The 20,944-nt window shown below is 36.7% G+C and overlaps 2 protein-coding genes across 3 annotated transcripts in view; one reads left to right on the top strand and one right to left on the bottom strand.

Annotated features, from left to right (window-relative positions):
- Positions 1-5,036, top strand: part of LOC109096825 (Mtr4 exosome RNA helicase) — a 25,194-nt gene extending 20,158 nt beyond the window's left edge. Inside the window, 4 exon segments of the mRNA XM_042764813.1 lie at positions 2,166-2,222; positions 2,774-2,936; positions 3,744-3,848; positions 4,626-5,036. Coding sequence (XP_042620747.1) covers positions 2,166-2,222; positions 2,774-2,936; positions 3,744-3,848; positions 4,626-4,678 — 378 coding nt within the window. The 3' untranslated portion in view covers positions 4,679-5,036.
- Positions 4,744-20,944, bottom strand: LOC109096824 (phospholipid phosphatase 1-like). Of its 2 annotated transcripts, none has more exons than XM_042764811.1 (6): positions 20,570-20,944; positions 15,335-15,489; positions 9,543-9,823; positions 7,754-7,811; positions 6,163-6,339; positions 4,744-5,260 (listed from the first exon to the last, which is right to left on the bottom strand). In XM_042764811.1, exons 1-6 carry the CDS (start codon positions 20,625-20,627, stop codon positions 5,141-5,143), a joined length of 849 nt encoding a protein of 282 aa, XP_042620745.1. In that variant the 5' UTR covers positions 20,628-20,944; the 3' UTR covers positions 4,744-5,140. The 2 variants fall into 2 exon arrangements, with proteins under 2 accessions (XP_042620745.1, XP_042620746.1); XM_042764812.1 differs by lacking the exon at positions 15,335-15,489 and adding an exon at positions 12,319-12,470 and having other exon boundaries at positions 20,570-20,943.

The following is a 20,944-nucleotide window of genomic DNA, read 5'->3' as shown; positions in this document are numbered from 1 at the left end:
CAGTTATGGGCCGAAATAACCTGTTGTGTTTGGCTTGAAATGGTCATGAATGCAGGGAATGAGGTTATTCAAAGGCCCAGCTTCTATTTGAGACTTGTGACGCATGTGCCATGCTCATTCAATCGTACATGCAAATTAGTCAGCAAAAATGAATATCAGTAATATGCCATACATTTGATACTATAAATATTGAAAGCCATTTTGTAAGAAAAGTTTCATTAATTTAGACGCTTTCCAATTTCATACGGAGTCAGAATCAAAAGTTAAACAATGCTGTGGTGTAAAAATATCTGAATGCTTTTGAGAAATTAGTTTAGCCAATCAGAAGAGGTCATTTACATACAGAGTCACTTCACAATTTGAGGAAAAACTACCAAAAAATATACAATCAAACTCAAAGATCTTAATGACAAACCACCAAAATTAAAGTTCGATTTAACTTGAAGAAATTATGACATATATATTACTATTATAATAAATGTACCTCTCAAATGATAATAATAACAAAATAAATAAAAAATAAAAATATGATAAAAAATATTTTGAGTTTAAATCTATACATCCATTTTATAATATGTTTCAGTTTATATTAGTTTATATATTTAGACGGACAAAATGCAAACAATTAGCTGTAAATAATTGTTTAATTATATTGTTTTCCTTTGAGAAGGTTGATGAATTCATGTCATTAGACACAGTTTTAGATGATTAATTGGTATTAAATCATAAAACACACAATCCAGAAAAAACTAAATGGAAAACATAATACAGGAAAAAATAAACTTGATTTCATAGGGGCCCTAAATTATTATTAGGTACGATTAAACACGAGTTTAATCGTGAACAAACAAGTTGTTCATTAATTTTTTTTAAGCTTTAACAAACATGTAGAATGCATTTCTTTCCCCATTAATGGAAAATTAATATAGTAATAAATATTTATATGATATGGAAAAAAATTGATAAAATTTTTAGTCATATTGCCAAATGGTGTGTTTGGGTGAGACTATCTGTTTATATGACTAATGGCATTTTACTCACACTTTTTGTTGGCACAGGCGTTATATACTTCACCTTAGTGGCCATATTCTGTAGAAACAGACCATTTGTTGACCCAGTGTTATGTCTGACCCCGTTGTGCCATCTGTGTCATGCTGTTTGTGTTGTGCATGGATTGTGTTTGTCATAGTTCAGCTGTTTCTTCTCTTTAGTCAACTGTCAGTTTAGAGCCGTGAAACTGGGTGAAAGAGTGTCGCCTCGGGCCATGAACCCCCGTATAGATTAAAAACAGACACTTTCATAATCCAAAATCATTAAAATATGGATGTTAAAAGAGTCATGTGGTTTGGATAATGCAGTTTTCAAACTATTAGAGATTTTGCATGTAAAAATATAGATATGATAATGATTGAACTAGTGAGTCATCTTTAGTTAGTGTTCAGGGCTGGAGTAATATGATTGTAAATACTGTGTGATGGTAAAGGTTTTGAAAGTGTTTTTTTTTTTTTTTTGGTCCAGGTCTGTTAATTAAATACATTAAAAATTCAGTTCATAAAATGAAAATACACCCCTTTTATTTCCAAATTATTATTATTATTATTATTTTTATTTTTTTTGCACTGTCAGAAATCTACTACAAGTGTCCTGAAATCATAATCATTTAAAAAAGGATGGAATTCTTGAAAAGAAAACTATAGTTTGGCATAATCCTCTTAATTATGACAAAATAATATTACAACAAATGCTTTACTGCTTATTAATTTTTTAATAACTTTTTGCCTCACATGGTACAACCATCATACAGAAACATGCTGAAAAAAAAAAAAAAACTTACAAAAGCATTCACAGGAAATTTTTTTACATGACTTTTATTTGTCATTAATGCATTAATAACAAAAGTACATTTTTGTCACATGATGCAGAGTTTTATCTGTTTATGGTTGCCAACAATGTCAATAATTGTGCATCATTACCAGAAAATACTGGTTGCACTTTTGTTGAGAAGTCAGACCACATTTTTAACAGTTATTTGACGTCATCCATGCTGACTTTAAAGCCTCTTCCACGAAGCCTGGCAGAATTTATTCCCTTTACGCATGGTTTAGAAAGTGAAAGTGCAAGGTGTTCAGTTGTGTGTTGTTTTATCAGCTTCTCTCCATCCACAGGCTAACGAGATGCCCAAACTGACGGAGCAGCTGGCCGGACCGCTGCGACAGATGCAGGTACAATGTTCGGGAGGGAAGACTCACTCAGCCACCTTGAAATTCTTCAGATTACAGGCTCACTATTACATGCACTATTTACCAAATAACACTTCAACTCCCGCCTCTGTTTCCATTCTTGTGTTAAGCGGATAGGTCAGTCTGATCCTCCAAAGACGCGGTTTGGAACAGTTTGACTGTGTTTTAGCTCTGTGTGAAGTGTTTGTGTGTGGGCACATGTAGGTCAGTTTGATGGCCTCATTTCACAGCTTCAGGTGCCGTGATGGTAAACTGTTCACAGTTAGAACAAACCACTACTAAAGCATAAAACTAAGAAGAAATAGTCTGCTCACAATTTTTTTTTTTTTTTTTTTTAATACATATTTTTGAGCCTGTAAAGCACAAAAGAAGATATTTTACAGAATGTCCAAGGTGCCCTTTTCTTTATCTTGCTCCCCATAAGTCTTCTGAAGTGATGTTGTCTGAGAAATGTCAGCTCTCAAAGCATCTAGAATCGTGTCTTAACTGATCCCGTATCGTCACGAATGACTCGCGCTCTGCTGTGGTTGTAGGAATGTGCCAAGCGTATTGCTAAGGTGTCTGCGGAGGCCAAGCTGGACGTGGATGAGGACACTTACCTGAACCAGTTCCGCCCGCACCTGATGGATGTGGTCTACACCTGGGCCAACGGCTCCTCATTTTCTCAGATATGCTAAATGACAGACGTGTTTGAAGGTACTAGTTCTCTCGCAATAAATATCATATCACGCTGCAAATTGATGTATCAGATTTATCTTACACTTTAAAGATTTTGAATCTGCAATCTAATAGTGGTTGTTTAGTTCATGTTATGGCTCCTCTGATTGAGGAGGGGCAATACATTACATTTAATGCACTTGCTTACATGATAGATGGTTGATTGATGGTTTTTTCCCCGTATCGCCCAGCCCTAAATCCCGACACTGGCTTCTATTTAATTCTACTATAAAAATGACTATTTTCATATAATTCCTGTTTCCCAGAACTGACCAAATGTAGTTAGTTTGTGAAACTATTAGGAACTGACTTCACAAGTGCAGCATGGGGCCTGTTGTGAAATAAAAGGATTTGAAATGTATTTTCAGCACATCTTCTCCCAGAAGCCTCTGCTCTGAGATTTGGCCTTGTCCGCAGCATGACGTGTGTTTTTGTAACGCAGATCTCATGTCTTGTCAAGAAAATCCCCCATCTGTCCGTGCTCCGGCTCCTGAGTGAGATTTTGGCTGCGTTCATGTGCATTAGCAAACAGTGATAAATTGCAGTGAGGGAGAGATGTTATGAAAAAGGGAGAAGTTCCCCTATTCTCTTTCACCTAAAACTGAATCGGTCTCCGTGACGATCTTAGATCATCATGCCAGCAAAACCACATGTGCCAAGAAAAGTTTCATAAACATCACTAATACAACTGGACATTGAAACTAAGGGTTACAAGCACTGAAAATGACCTTATGTGGTTGGTATGCAGTAAGTGCGAGGACGACTAACTCTCTCTCTCTTTCTCAGGCAGTATTATCCGCTGCATGCGTAGATTGGAGGAGCTCTTGAGGCAGATGTGCCAGGCAGCCAAGGCCATTGGAAACACAGAGCTGGAGAACAAGTTTGCCACGGGTAGGACATGCTCTAGACTCGTGGTGTGACTCATTCAGCTGAAGAGAGCCACGTGCAAAGAGTTTTTATTGTGGGAAGCGTTGAGCACTTGACTGGTAAACATTCTGAGAAGCTGTGGATGTGAGATGTAAGATAACAAACAAATCCATAATCCAGTGTCCCAGTATCTTAATATCTCAGTCGTATTTTTGCAGTTCTGTATTTTGACTCGTGATTTAAATTACAGTACAACAGTTGATTTGTTTTATCCCCATTTAAAACCCAGCGAGCTGCCTTCTAAGGCCAGAAAGTAGTATGTGGTCTGAATGATTGTGTTTTCCATTAATGTTGTTATTACAGACCTCCGTACTCAAGGGGGCGCTATAGTTCCGTTCAAATGTCTGTTCCCTTAAATCAGATGCGGTGTTATTCAAGTAACTAGTTTCGAAATGTGCGTTTCAACTAAATTGCTCATAATTACCACACAGGGGGAAAACCATAGAGTTAACGTTTGTCTCATTCCATCGTACACTTGTTACATTACGACTTGACAGCTGACACTTTTTGTAATGAAACAATGCATAAAACAAAGCTTGTGAATCTAGAAGCATCAGCATTTCCACACGTGAAGCACATGGGAGACTCTTTAGCATGTTGCTAAGCTAATTACACAGTATTAGATTAGCTAACAAATACATGGATCTACATGGATAGGCAGCACACTAGATTTTGAAACACAGCTTTGAGGTTGACAGGGTTTTGTTTTATTACTCAAACACATTTTCTTGTTATTTACAGGTATAACGAAGATTAAGAGGGATATCGTGTTTGCTGCCAGTCTTTACCTGTGAATCCAGAGGTTTATATATTTGTTTGCTATTTTTTCCATTTTGCATCAAAACACTGAAGGACAGAATTTAAATGAAACATTATTTTTATTTGTTTGTCAACGAGCATAATGGGTTTTGGTTTCCATCATAAAAGCGCAACATTTTGCACATAGTTTTAACAATTTTAATTACAAAAAAATGTTTTTTTTAAAACAGTCTGTATAGCGATTTTTTTTTTTTATACAGATAAAAAAAGTTTTTCTTTTGTGGCTTAATAGAGGTACACTTATATTAGTTTTTGGAGATACAGAGGAAGCTGTGGTAGCAGCAGAGGCAGTCCAGCCAAGGCACGTGGGACTGCATCCATAGAGAGTCTGGAGAACATAGAAAGCAAGGTTACATTCACAGGTTCCCACCGTAGTGGTCTGCCCTCGTAGTGGGTGCACGCTGAAACCCCTTCCATCCACAGAGGCTCATGACAGTTCAGTTTGGGTTTCCATAATGATTTCCATTCGTGGGTGTCTCTTGAAAGGTGGTGTGTGGGATCTCTGCATCTCTCTGTGGTTCAACTTTCTTTTTGAAGAAACCCGACACACAGAAAACCTGTATTGTGTGAGAGGAAGTAATATATTGGAAGTTTATAGTCACAGGGGCCGGCCTGAAATGTCAGTGTTTTTCATATTTAGCAACTTACTTCAGTGCTTATACTGTACAGTAGAAAATATAAGTCACTCAAACCCCTACTTATTTCTCATGTGGAACATAAACAAATGTGCATTAAAAGGGGCTGGGGCTGATGGGAGGGGAAAAATCCAGAAATGTGACAGATTTTTAAAAGATTTTGATGTTGTTTTGGGTGTTAATGAAATGTTAGTTTAGCTGAAGAATTTCAGACTGACAATGCTTTTTCAATTTAAAATATTCTGTTCACAATTCTATTGAGTGCTGTTAGCTAAAACTATTAAACATTTTTTTTTAAATGTAAATAATAAAGCTAAAAAATTAAAAACAAATTAAAACTGAAATAAAAAATTAATGGAATTCTTAAAAATAAAAACAAAATTTGCTATTTGCTATATATTTAGCAGTGTTCGTTTAGTATCATTTGATATACTATTAGTTTGACTAACATTAAACATTAAAAACATTAAAATTATATAATTGTGGTTTTTGTTTAAAAAAAATGTCTATAGATAAAGTTCTTATTTTTATTTCAATTTTAGTACTTCAAGTTAATCTTAAAGAAAATAGGAAATGATGCATTAACTAAAAACCTATGCACTTAAATTTTTTTTTTTAAATTTTAGTTCTAAAGGTAATCCTGATGAACACTATATAGTTAAAATCATACTGATTCTATTATTCCATGAACATCAGACAGTCATATGGGTTTGGAATGAACAGGAAGTAATGAGATGTAAATGACTTCTTTTTGGGTGAAATTCCTTTTCTTCTGACTTTCTGCAAGCATACATGATCTGTGTGCTTTTGAATGCATAACTCACCACTAGTAAAGCCACGATGGCTCCTTGTATTAGTCCTGTGAGTACATCACTCCAGTGGTGTTTATAGTCTGAGACACGGGACAGTCCTGTATAGATGGAGGCGGCGATCAGGAAGAATTGGAGCATGGGGCGAAGGAGCCTTGCCCATTCAGCTTGCATTCGTGCTTGAAGATAAAGCTTTGAAAAAGGAAAAACCTGTTCAAACTCATTGTATGTGAGAGAGGTTTAAAATATGCTGCCTGCTGAACTCGTACCGCACATGTGACTCAGCTGATCCTCACATGATGATCTCACGAACACACAGTGATGTTGGCTTCACTACACTCTGATTTGTGTCTACAGGGTTTTCATGTTGATATGGGTGTATTTGTAGTTTATTCTTCCTGTTTACAAAGTGGCTCGTTTTTCATGTTATCTCATGCCTGAGGAAATGCACCAAAAATATTTTAACAATTTTGGCTTGATGCGTCAAAGCCCCCACAGGCAACCGCTCCACATTCCCAACAATGTAGAGACTTCCTTTTACAGCAACCGACTGAAGTTCATTTAGCCGGCACTCTGCTGAGCCTCTGAGAAATCTAAATTATGCTTAAAATATTAATCATCACGCTATCACCTTACAGGTCTTGTTGTCAAATCATTACTTATTTAAAGGTTTGATAGAGTGACCCGAGTAGAAAGATAGTTTCCAACAAGGAATCAATGTGGGCAAAACAAGTTCTGTTTAACTTCCACTGCATGTTAGACGTGTGCTTGTGCAACAGTATGCAACCCTAAAATCAAAGCTGACATTTGTTTTGAATCTCTGTAAACACAAAGAATTACTTTGGCAAGCTAATGGGAAGAAATCCTAACACTCAACCCCACGCTGGGCAAAGATTCCCAGAAATCATTGGGAGTCCCTAAAAATACCCCCTCTAAAAGCACACAAACTTAAGAATCATTGCTAGGTTAAATTTATCTGGTTAATGCTTGTACTCTTATCTGAATCTGAATTGAACAGTTTTTTTCAGAATCAGGAGTCAAATAATTTTGATAGGGTAGCAGTTAAATAAAATAATTCAGTGTTGTCTTTGAGTTTTGCTGAACACTGACTCCGTATCTGACGTGTTTATTTCAGGGTCCAAATGTGCTGTGAACTTTAGCCGCATGTCCTTAAAGTTTGTGCCCTCATGATAAGATTATGGTAGGTTGTGTTTGCTAACAAGACTGGAATGACATAAGACTCCTTAAGATTACTCTGCTGCTGAGTCAATATACCTCAGCGTGACAGATAATGGGTATTTGCTAATGGAAAAATCAATTAAGTAAATTGTATAAATCTACAGACATTTATCCCTTTTCCTTATCACTTAGAAACATTGGTTGTATTCACCAGACCAGTTTGGTTCTGGTATGTTATTAGTTTATGTAATGCTGATTGTAGTTACTTTGTTAACTTATTATTCAAGAACATCAGTACTGTATACAGTACCAAAAAGTAAGTCAGGTTTGGAATGACATGAGGGTAAGTAAATGACAAAAGAATATTGTATTTCAGGTGGGCTATCCCCTTAACAAATGGGGTAAAGCATAAATAAAACCCACTTACTGCCAGGAACAGCATACAGTACATGGAGAATGACGTGTGTCCCGAGTAGAATGAGAGTCTGCAACAAAAACAATTGAAGAATCAATGTGGGCAACACAGAAGGGCTGCTAAATTACTTACTACCTTCAGACATGTAATTAAGCCTTCAGTTAAAGCTGATATTTGTTTTGCAAATCTGTAAACAAACTAAGAATTACTTGGACAAATTGGCAGGATGGAATCGTAACACTCAACCCCACGCAAGGCAAAGATTTGCATTGTCCCATTTGCTCCCATTAAACACTCCCTTTAAAAAGCACAAACACACACCCTTTTCCGGATGGTGAAGGCATGCTCGGGGGAGACGCGTGCTGACCGGCGGGGGTCGGGATAGGGGAAGCACGGAAAGCGCCAGAGAGGGAGGGTGGTCTGGCTATCCGGCAGGCTTTTGTGTTCCTGTTTACTTAAGCTTTGGCCACTTGTCGACAAGGAGCATCCGCCTAGTGACTGATGCCAAATAAAACTTGAATCATTCAAGTAGCACAACTGCCATACACTCAACCACTGCGAACATGTTCCTTTGATATCAATCTACTTAAAAGCAGAGTTTAACCAGATCTGGGCAGTGTGCAAATTATAATGAGGCCTAGATCTTCATGTCATTGTTTGCTGATTGAATTACAGATCCGGTCATGAGACGAGACCAAGCAGAGCTACCGTGAATTATCTGTGAGGTGGAGCAGCTCAAATAAAACACTGCAGATGCATATTCTAAGTGTGCCTGAACTCCATGAGGATAAAACTGAATGAAAGGGCAACACGGACTCAAAGAAATGAAGACCTACTTCAGATGTTTAAATGATTTATGACTGGACTGTTTGAACTAGACCTGGATGACTCTCTCACCCTTTAACAAGCAAATACACTTGCTTGCCTATCAAAAAGACTCCATTTTCCTGAGGAGATCACTCGTGTGAAAGGTTATCTGGGTTATTCTGGGCTCAAACCCCCAACTGCTCTTATTTGTTCTATAAATGGCATCGTCTCCTAGGTGAACACTAGACCACCACCAAAGAGGTGCTCTTCTCAGAGAGACAGATGGGAACCACACCTATGTTAAATGAGAGCATTCTGAGAGGGCATGGGATACTGCTGGCCTTGAGTCTGGCCCGAAAACCTAAACGGCTAACCACAGGATTAGAGACCACTACTGCGTGTGAACCACAGATTGCCACCAAGAGCTTGGGTGGCCAGCAGTGTGGACAACTGATCCAAAAAAGGGTTCCCATTGGAAGAAGCATTCATTTCAGTTTTAATTATGGAGTTTCCTGTGTCAATGCCAGATATAACATACTTATGGTCACAATAGAACTGGTTCTGCTAATTGGACACTTTCCTGTAAATCATTCATCTGAAAAGGTTCAGAAGCAAAGTTATTTCGAGGCACAGGCTTGTCTAATAATGAATGCAGATGCAGGTTCGACTGGGTAGGAAGTTTCCAGGATGGAACCACATTAAAGAACAAATCTGAGGGATTCCTATTTCCCATCCCAAGGAAAAAACCTTTCTTGCAACTCTTCCATCCATCCAGAGCAGGACACCCAGTAGTGCAGGGGTGTCCAGTTCTGCTCCTTGAGCACCTGCAGTGTTTAGCGCTACACCTAACTAGAAGTTTTGAGTGAACCTGAAGGCCCTGATTTAGGACTAGAGCTAAACTCTGCAGGACGGTGGCCCTCCAGAATCTAGGTTGGACACCTCCGTGTTAAGTTAAAGAGTAACAACTGGTGACCTATAAGGGAGTTTTACCTACCTTCCCTCATTGACCATGTCTGGATCCCCAGTGCAGATGAAGTCCTCAATGTAAGCCCCTCCTGTGCAGTTGATCTGCTTCCAGTCCGGTTTGCACACTTCCAGGAAGTGTGGCCGCAGCCGGCCGATGGAATACTTGGCAATGTCAGTGAGCGATTGGCTCATGCCGGCACCAAACAAGAAGGTGCCAATGGCCTTATAGACACTGGCCACATAACTGTTACAGAAAGACTTTGATTTGATGCGGTTTAGATAGACTGAAAGGCACTCCCCTATGATCATCTGTGATGGAAGAGGAAGCAAAGAATCATTACTTTTCTTTTTTCTGGTAAGATGGTCAAAACATTTGTTACAGCCAGTCATGTGTTTGTGATATGAAAATATCTGAGGACTGTTTCTGAATCTAATAAGGATGTCCACAAGTACAAGTATAGAAGACAAGATCAAACAGTAAAAGCACTTAACAATGCAGCCATCACAAGGATTTCCCTGAAATGTCCCTAACATCACAGTTAACCATGTTAGCATTACCTCCTTTAGAGAGTACCCCTAATGGCCTTCATCAGAGTAGACTCCATATTTTGACATTAACTACAGTTCATTCTACAAGTCGTATAGGATCCCTGGTTTATGTTTTACTTGTTTTTTTTTTCCTTCTGATGACTTTTTATTTCAACTGAACAATCAAGAATTAAGTACACACCAGTACAACATACTGAATGGACTGTACTTCCATTTCTAATCTCATAATGTGTTTACACTGACTAGTAGTGACTACAATACTGTATTACCTTCTCTCTCTCTCAATTATCAATTATAAAGCTTGGGTAATGTATATTAAAATGATACAATTCTTACTTTTTACTTTTGCTTTAATAAAATATGCAAGTTAAAATGCATAAAATGCTGTATATTTTCAAATATACATTAGCAGTAACCTAAATCAAGCATTTTAATAACATTTAGGCAGAGGTATATGTGCTTTGAGCTCACATGGGTGACTGTGAGGTTATATAGATGTGTATGTCTGTGTGTGTGTGTGTGTATATTTATATATATATATATATATATATATATATATATATAGGAAACAGAGCTGGGTAGATTACTTATGAATTGTAATAAGTTACTGATTACAGATTACATGACAAAATTTGTAGTCAGTAATATAATCTCTTAGATTACACATTTTTGGTAACGTAATCTGATTACTTTTGGATTACATTTAGATTACATTTGTGCTAACCCTTATTTGATATCACATAAATTGAATTAGCCTAATATTGTACTATTTTGACAAATACAAAGAAAAAATATATTTAATTCACCAACAAGAGCCACAATAGCTTCTTTTTCAAGTGCAATGTATGGACCATTTCTAAGTCAAATATTTCATCTCAAAACACCTGAAGTGCATAAGGTAGTAACAATGAAGAAAAATCAACATTACAAAAAATATATTAAAGAACATGAAATTCCCAGCAATAACTTTGCTAGGTCAAAGATTTCAGTGAACAGCAAATTAATCCTTGGTAGGCAGATCTTACACTGAACAGTGACATTTTTCCAATTTTCGAAGAATCACGAACGTATTTTAGCGGCAGGTTTATTATGAAAAAATATAAACGTTAAAAATAAGGAAATTTAGGAGAATCAATGATTTGTAAACAACTTATTACCATTGTGTAAATAATATGTAATCATGTAATCCATAAAAAAGTAACTGTAGTCTGATTACGAGTATTTTAAAAAGTAGTTTACTCTAATTACAAGTACTTGGAATCTGGAATCTGATTACGTAATCCAGATTACATGTAATCCGTTACTACCCAGCTCTGATAGGAAATGTTATCCATAATGGGTAAGCTCATTTTAAACATTTTAAATGAAATGATGTTTCTAATGCTCTTGAAAGGATAGTCGTGAATTGTAGATGCTATCACACAAGATAAAAACCCTGCAGTAAAGAAACAGTTATGAGATGTAACCACAGAGAGAGACTCCTAGTCAAAACGTCTCACCACAAGACTGTCTGTGGTATATGGACTTTTATGGGAAAATATATGTGGGTAGAAGACCAGAAGACATTGTTTCCACTCTATTGGTTGGCTTTGTCTCTTAAAACTCTCTGTAAGAGTTGACTGCTGTTCAAAATCGTTCAAATACTAGCAAAATGTTCATTTTTAAGGAATAGTTCACCCAAAAACATAATTTTCAATGTCATTTCAACACATTTAACTTTTTTTCTTTTAAGGAACACAATTTGAGAAATTTTCAAGAATATTTGTTAATCTTTTCCCACACTAAAAGCACATGGAAACTGGCAAGACTCAAAAAGTACCATAAAAGAAGTCCATATGACTATGATTTTAATTTGCGCATAACAACTTCTCATTACAAATGTGTCCAGCAGTTGGAATAAGTGGAAGTTCAAAAGAGATTTGACAGTAATGACTGTATGAAATTTTTTTCATGGCATCTCCTTTTGTGTTTAACAGAAGAAAGTACATCATACAGGTCTGGAACAGCATAAAGGTGCATAATTAATGACAGAACGTTCAGATTTGATTTGAATGAACTATCCCTTTAAACATGTATCTACAGGACAGTATCTCCTTTGAACTGTGATTAGATCTCAAAGTCCTGTTTCTCAAGCTGGCATGAGAACAGACGTACTGACCAGAGAAGCACGTGACAAACATAGACATAATGAGAGAAGGAAAGAGTTACAGGAAGGGGGTGAGAGCTGCTAGTGTAACAAACAGATGGGCACTTACAGTAAGCACAGTGACAGGAATCATTACTCCTCCTAATAACGGATAAGAAATGGTGTCTTCTTTATATGGGTAGTTGATAGAGTCATCATTACAGAAAAATCCTCGTTTGAATGATTTGTGTTGTATTGTGAGTATTGCAAATGGGAGTCCAACTAGCAAAAAAAGCAGTGAGAGGGAAAAAAAAGAAAAAAAAAAATAGAGGTTAGCAAAGTGTCTCATACCCTATTCTCCCCAATTCAAGTAAAGGTTGTTCTCCACTGGAAGGTGTTCATACAGAAAGAAAAGCTGTGCGATAGACAGACGTTCAATCTTCTTCTTTAACACATAATGAATGAAGGGTTAGCAATTAGGTGGTAAGGCAGCCCTGTCTGAATTTAGCTAAAAGATAAATGTAGGATATTCTTGTTAAAGTGCATTTTATTGCTTTGTTTTCATTCTCCAGTGGTTTTGAGGTCAACAAGGGAAGATGGTGTGAATTCCTTTTTTTTTTCTCCCTGCCTTTCAAGCCCCGTTCACAATTGACAACAATCTTATTGCTGACATGGTTTACCATAATTTTTTCCATCTGGTTTTGCGTCATTTTATTTTATCATTGTATCTGGGAATCATATAGAACACTGTAAACACTCACAGTAATACTATTTTTTCAGGAAACTCCACTGTCCCCCATTGGTAGACGCCACATTTGCTGAACACATCCATACTGGATAGTCAACTCTCATTGATTTTGGTCTGTGTGAACAAGGCTTTATAGTTTCTAAAAAATGCATTTTCCGTGGTTTTTATCACACCGTTATGTTATAAAAGAGATCTTCGCCACAGTTTGAAACATTAAAGTGTCAATATAAACATCACAAAGGTGTAGGAAAGGTAACTGTTGTAAAATGCCACCAGCAAAAAAAGCCTGTTGGGGAGAAAAAGGTTACTCAAGCGAGGCAGCAAAGCATGTGGTAGGGATTAAGACGTTTACCCAACATGCAGTGAATATGCTCTGCTGAGATGTTTGTGTGTGTAAAGTCCATGAACCGGTCAATCCGCTAAGAGCTGATATCTGCCATGTGGATCAAAGCAGGTTACCCAGCACCAATCGAAGTCCCCTACAATGACACCGTATCTTCTCTCTATCTCCAGTGAAAGCTGCATTGTCATGGTCTGTGATGTGCTGACTGAACGTATGGGATTTCAGAGACGTCGGGGACACTAGTGTAACGTTAACGCCGCATGGATTGGTCATTTCGATCATCACTTGCACGATGCCTGGACTGGACAGGCAAGTGGAAGCTAGGGGTTGCTTACATAGTGTTCAAACGCACTATGGGAAAATTTAGCTTTTTTCAGGCCTGTAGGTTATGGGATAGAAGTCATACAGGGTTATCCATGGTAAGGAATGCTAAAACTTTTGGAGAGAGTATGCCATCTGTGCTCCAGAAGATATCAACTATCCACTCTTATCACATTCCAGGCGGATCACAATATCCTAGATACGCCTTCCATCAGGTCTAGATTTCTTTTTTTGCAGAATTTTGTTAAAACAGTTTTGACACAAATATTTATGCAGTTAACAATGTCAATAATCAAGCCGCATGAACATGGGTACTTGAGATGTGACCAATCAGTGACCCTTCCTAAACATATTCAGGAAGTTTCTGTGGTTTAGTTGGTAAACCCAACAATCCTCTCATGATGAAAACAACAAACTCTGCCCAATTTGCAGTTTGCTTCTAAAAAAAGCAGCAGGAGCAGATTGAAGGAGGGTGCGTTTAAATACATTTCCAGCCTGAAATACCTCAAATCTGAGCTAATCTAAAACAGCTATTGAGGACATTTCTTGTACTTGGTGGACATCCTTTCTGAAGAAGCAACATGCCCAGAGTATCCCTACACAAAGGAACAAAAACACTGCCTGGGTGCAACAGAGCTGCCGAAATCAAACAGATGCAGTGCATCCCCATCTGCACAGCTGGACTGTAGTCTGTAAAGAAAGCGTCTTATCACATTTTCAGTCGAGGGATGGTTTCTATTTTTGGCATGCCACAGAGCTATATATATACTGTATGTTTGGATAATATAGCAGGATTGGATCGTTTTTCGTATCTAAAATATAAAAATAGATATTTTATATCAATGTAACTTTGCTTTCCATTTATTACTTAAAGCACACTTTATGTACTTCTTCAAAAACACAGCAAAAACTACTAGCCTAAGTTCAAACAAAGTCAATAGGTCAGTAAAAAAAACAAGAACAAATACACAAGGACTGAACTGTGTGTATGCGAGCTGTCAGAAACGCACCTCTGTGTGCGCGCAGGAAACTGCACACAAGTTATTTCAACTCTTCTTGCGATGAAATGGTTTAAAGTCGACCTGATGTGCTCTATGTTTATGTTTCGATCATTGTTTAGATGTAAATAAAAGACTAAATTTAACATTCATCATGTAACACGATCATATCTCTTCACAAGATTTTGATTAAACCACTTAACTTATATGGACTCATTTTAAAGTGCCTTTATGACCTTTTTAGATCTTCTTTGATCTTTGGTTACCTAGACAGAAACGGTCCCTCCACTGAAATGTTTTATTAAAAAAGTTAATTTGTTTTTTGAGGATTAACAAAAATCTTATGGGTGTGAAACATTAGGGTGTGTAAATGATGGCAATTTTCATTTTTGGGTGTACTATTCCTGGGGCGACAGTGTAGACAATGTTAGATCGCCTAATGTGATCCCAGATGAGGGACTTGGACAGCTGCTTTCTATCCACCTAATAAAGCTCTATTGAAACTGCATTTTGCACCTGTTCAGTGGTCAGGAGGCATGTTGAAACAGCTGCTTTTCTGTGTTAATTTGTCTGTTCGTTCATTCAAAATGAAATGTCACTTACTGTGACTGCAACAGCCCATTAAACTCTCAAGATGAATTGCCAAATATCCTTTAAAACAAGCTTGAGCGCACTACAGACTTGTGAGGGAAGACGCTGGGCATGTCTTGTATGGATGCTCTCTAGGATTACTTACACTACATATGGGAAGTGTGAAGCCCACTGTGTAGAGCACAGTGGAGGTGACTGTGCTGGTGTGGAAGGGATAGCTGATGCTCTCATCATTACAAAAAAATCCCCGCTGATACGGTTTGATTTTACCCAGGTTAAACGCTGCAAGCGGGAGGCCAGCTGTAGGTGAAGAAGGGTTAACAATGGGTTAACAACTTGATAAAGGGTCTACCAACCAATCAAATGCAAGGGCTGATTTCCAATGTTGATGAATGGCTGCTGCCACCTAAGAGATAAAAATTACATAACTGCTGTGGGTTTATAATGACAAAGCTTGTTTAGAAAGGACACCTGATAGGTGGTGCCATAGAATTATAGAATTAATTGTTACTTTAAAGTGACGTATGTAAAGTGTACGGTGTCTGATGACAGTTTTACAAAGGGTCCATGACACGTGAGTGTCCGTGATAAAGAGAAGGAAAAATCTAGTTTAAAATGTGTCGAGTTCTTAGAAATGTACTCTGTTTTCATGTTGCTTTTATGTGGTTTTGAAAAACCCAGAAAAAGTTTAATGACTCATGTGGAGTAATCATCAGGTAAAATAACATTTTAAAAACATAAATATATATATATATATAAATATTATTATATTTTTATCAGAACAAGGTACATTGAAATTATTCAGTGACAGAGGCACTTTCAAAGGCATTAATTTTTACTTTTTCTACCCACAACATAAAACAAAACAAAACCAAAAAAAAAAGGGGAGAGGATGTGGGGTGGAGTGAGTTGGCTCAAAGTTGGAGGAGTACATTCTTCTCGATATAGATTATTAAAGGATCCCATGTTTTGAAAAATGTTCTGGTTGATCCTCTGAGAAAATATTATATTTTTTTCAGTTTTTAGAAAAAACATTATCACTAAGCCATAGTGACAATTTAGGTGGCATTGGTGATTTCCACTCTAAAAGAATTCTTCTTCTAGCTATTAATGTTGCAAATGCCAAGGCATTCTCTTTATCTTTAGTTATGTGAATGTTGTCACCTGTAACTCCAAACAAAGCCATTATTGGGTTAGGCTGAATTCTTAAATTAAATGCTGAGTTTAAAATGTCAAATATTGAAGACCAAAATTGTCTCAGTTTAGTACATGACCAGAACATATGGGTTAGATCTGCCTTAAATGCATTGCAACGATCACGTTTCATCTATATTTGGGTATAGTTTAGTCAGTTTGGTTTTACTGTAGTGAATACGGTAGAGAACTTTCATCTGAATCAGATTGAGTCATGCACAAGATGAAGTCCTATTTATTCTGTCAACAGCTTTGTCCCAAGTGTCTTCAGATATGTCAATTCCCAACTCTCCTATCCATTCTATTTTGACTTTATCTAGTGATCTATTTTGGAATGTCATAATTAAGTTATATATTTTGGAAATGAGGCCCTTGAGGTGTGTAGGGGTCTTAAAGGGATACTCCACCCCAAAATGAAAATTTTGTCATTAATCACTTACCCCAAAACTTACCCCAAAACCTATAAAACCTCACTTCATATAACCCAGATTGCACGTCTGATGGCAGATGGAGTATTCTGATGATGACTTTCATATCTTTTATGGACCTTGACACTGTTATTTACTTGGCAGTCAATGGGACAGTGACAGGCCTCCCGGTTTTCATCCAAAATATCTTAAATTGTGTTCCGAAGACAAACAAAGCTTTTACGGGTTTGGAACGACATGGGGGTAAGTGATTAATGACAAAATTTTCATTTTGGGGTGGAGTATCCCTTTAAGAACTAAGTCTAACCCTGATTCAGTGGGCATTTGAGGAAACACAGAGCAATGGGCCTGAATAAAGTGTCAAACCTGGAGATAACGAAAAAAATCGGACTTTTGAAGTTTACATTTTTGAAACAGATCATTATAATTAGCAAAAATATTGTCAACGAAAAAGTCACTGCTTTTAACTATGCCCAAGTCCTGCCATTGCTTGAAAGTAGCATCTAGCTTGGCAGCTGGGAAAAGATGATTATTACATATGGGGTTTCCAAGGAAAAGTCTGTGAGTTGAAATCCTTGTCTAAACTGATTATATATTTTGAGAGTCGAAATTACAACTGGATTTGAGGAAAACTGCAATGGTGAGAATGGCGACTTCATTGTAATCAGCACCGACAGTGATGTTGATTTGCAAGATTTAGCCTCCGCTTTACACCATTCTATACGTGGGGACTGAAACCAATCTGAATCTGAATCTGACTGAAAAAAGGGCTTTGGCAAGAAAACTGGAAGGCTCTGAAATGAATACAATAATCTGGGTAACATTCATTTTAACACAATTGATTTTACCAGTTAAAGACAAAGGCTTTACCACTTTGCATGGCTCTGATTGAATCCTCTATCTCTTTAAGTTGTAGAGGTTTATCAAGATCATTCTTTTGGTCTATATTAACTGTGGGCAGGTTAACATTAGCCAAAAATATTGACAGGAAAGAGTCATCATGTGGAAATTCTGAATTGTACAGATCTGAATAATATTTATGGAAAAAAGAATTAATTTCCTGGGGATCTACTGTAATTTCTTGCGATGTTTTCCTAATCTTTGGAATAAGCCGGGATGTTGATTTACTTTTTAACTGTTTAGCAAGAAGACAGCCTGCCTTTGCACCATGTTCGTAAAACCTGGCACGGGCAAAAACCAAGTCCGTTCTGTTTTTTTCTGTTGATAGTAAATCATATTTTGTCTTAAGACTAAGTTTTTTTTTATATAGTTCTCCCGTACTGACGGTCAGTTTTCTGTATAGACTCAATGAGTTTCTCCGGGGTTTTTTCTTTCTGTCTTTATTACGTAAGGCAGAGTACGATATTGTTTCTCCCCTTATTACAACCTTAAATGTCTCCCATAATAAAAATGATTAAAGTTTATGCTTTTTTTTTTTGTAAATTACAATATCAAAACAATTGTCACTCTTACTTTTTTCTTCTTCATGCCACTCGAAAAATATCAAAATTAATTTTAATTCAGAAGGGGTGTCTTTAAGTCATTATAAATGATATTGTTTTATGTATTTTTGAATTTTGAAAACTAATAGACAGGACTAAAGAAATGAGCACTATCATCATCCATCTCCCCAAATTAATCACGCTTCAAACACTTAATTATACTTATTGTCATCCTTTCTTAGTGCTCATAACAGACGCAATGGTTTTGTCTCATAAAGCCTCTTAAATTTTAGCTGACCCTAATGTGTCTTTATCTATCCCATATTGCACTAATGATGGTTTAAAGTCTAACATGAGAGCTTGTATGTAAACTTTGAATCCTCTATAGCCTTAGCCTATTGTTGCTGCTGTTGCAAAGCATTATGGAAAAACAACAAAAACCCTCATTCATAGAGCCTGAGGCTCTTCTCCCAGGAAAAGACCATGGGTCACATATAGTTAAAGCTGGCTGCTCAAGCCTGAAAGTAGGAAGAGCTGTGCTGAGGCGACGCTGAATTGCTCTTTGCTCCAATGAAGCCCCGTTGTAATTCAAATGGCAAAACAAACACAATCAGGAAGGGTTCAAACCATCAGTATGGCTCTACTCTTCTTTATATTCTCATAGTTTGATTTTAGATGGTATCAGTATCATGTAAATATGCATTTGCGAATGAAAAACAAGAATGGCATCTCAGTAAAATACAGAAAGGCAAGTGACATATGAGTATCTGCTTGACAGTCATGGTTGTGAATTACTTTTGAATATGAGAGAAATTACCAGCATGTTGTCAATACTACTATACTATACTACTATTTTATTTAGGATAATATACTTCATTACACTTAAAATACTTCTAAAACGCTAAAATTCCGGTAAAATAATTCCACCATCTTGGCACATTTATCAAAGAACAAGAACAAATAGCCATCATATGAAAGTGACTCAGATGGTTACTTTGTGGAAAGTCCAATCTGTTTGTTCCCCGTGTAAAAACATGAAAACATTAAAAACATTCCCCCAGTGTACGGAAAAATTCCTAGATAAATACAGATCAAAACTTTCATCATAAGTGAAATTTCCATGACTTCTTCAGTCATTATTTGGATGAGGATTTATATAATAATAATAATAATAATAATAATAATAATAATAATTATTATTATTATTATTATTATTATTTCACAGGAATAAATCACATTATTATGCATTATAAAGGAGAGTGGGGCTAGTTGTCACATGGGGATATTTTCGTAAATGCCCCAAGGAAGTTGTCACAAGTATTTTAAATGTTAGAAATTCTGACTATAATATCTGTAAGCTAAAACAATTATATCATCATTTTGAATGTATCATTATTTTGTTACCTTTTATATTTTTTCAATCTGTTAGGGTGCATTGTGACAACTTACCCCATTATAGTGAGAAAACATGCTCTGCTGTCGGGGCATGTTGTCACAGCAGGTGTGTGTTCAATGAATTGTATCTTTGTTCTAGACAATAATTCTGTAAACCAAGTCTTTAATTTATGACATTATACAGAAACACATTTTATATAAATAAATCAATTCTAAAAAGAATTGTTGGGTTACAAACTGTAACAACTAGCCCCACGTACTATATATATATATATATATATATATATATACACACACATTTAATCATTTAGCAGACACTTTTATCCAAAACGACTTACAAATGAGGACAATGGAAGCAATCGAAATCCACAAAAGAGCAATAATATGCAAGTGCTATAACAAGTCTTAGCTTTAATGCAGTACACGTAGCAATTATTTTTTAAAACGTATAATAAATAAAAAGAAAACGATATATGTATATGTATGTATATATGTGTGTGTGTTTCTCGTGGGATTTTTAATGATTTTCCCTTATACCGAGATTCATTGTTTTGCCTTATAATCTCTCTGCATAAAGGTAACGCCCTGTTATTACGGAAATTTTGATAACGCATGATGATTTCAAAGTCGCCTCCAGTACGTACTATGACGCACACTATATGGGTGTCGTATGAGGTTAATATGTGTATACCATTGTTGCAATGTTGAATCCCATGCAATTAAATAACGTGCATGGCAACATGTATCTAAAACAACTGACAAGTCTAGGTTTATATATTAATAGCTCTCTGTATAACACTTATTAACGCCTGCCTTATAAACGACTCTCACTTCGTTTTAAGACTCATCACAATCAAGGCAACATCTATTTATAACAATTCTTAAATACAAGCGAGACTCGTTACTGAAAATAATGCTTACCGAGTATTAGGCAAGCGATGTCAAGCAATATAAAGGGGATTCCTCTGCTTTCAAACATCGTGCCAGTGTCCTTCTGTGGGTCAGTAACGGAGATAAAGGCTTTATTTAAGGCGTCCTCAGTGTAAACAGACGGAGGGAGCGTCCACCTCTAGTGGTGTACTGGAAGAGAAATGAGCTGCAGAGACGCGCACCAACGCGAGCGCAAACACTCTTAATAACATTGACCGCGTAATGACAACTAATAATCAGCCGGAGAGGAGACGGAGCGAGCCGCTTGGTTGTAGCTCCTTAGATAAGATCACCATTTCAACGCACGAGGTTAAGAATTAGCGATCCGGTGTTTCGAGATTTTCTGTTTCAGTGGGCGGAGCATAT

The sequence above is a fragment of the Cyprinus carpio genome, chromosome A10 (assembly GCF_018340385.1).
Source record: "Cyprinus carpio isolate SPL01 chromosome A10, ASM1834038v1, whole genome shotgun sequence".
Taxonomy (NCBI): domain Eukaryota; kingdom Metazoa; phylum Chordata; class Actinopteri; order Cypriniformes; family Cyprinidae; genus Cyprinus; species Cyprinus carpio.
The sequence above is the reverse complement of the archived record's forward strand: the minus strand, read 5'-3'. Positions and strand labels throughout refer to the sequence as shown.

Bases quoted from the DNA above. Each gene is read 5' to 3' on its own strand.
- LOC109096824 (XM_042764811.1), bottom strand. From the start codon at position 20,627: ATGTTTGAAAGCAGAGGAATCCCCTTTATATTGCTTGACATCGCTTGC. The intron at 15,490-20,569 runs GTAAGCATTATT...CTTCACCTACAG, and splicing joins CATCGCTTGCCTAATACTCG to CTGGCCTCCCGCTTGCAGCG. The intron at 9,824-15,334 runs GTAAGTAATCCT...CTTCCATCACAG, and splicing joins TCACACTTCCCATATGTAGT to ATGATCATAGGGGAGTGCCT.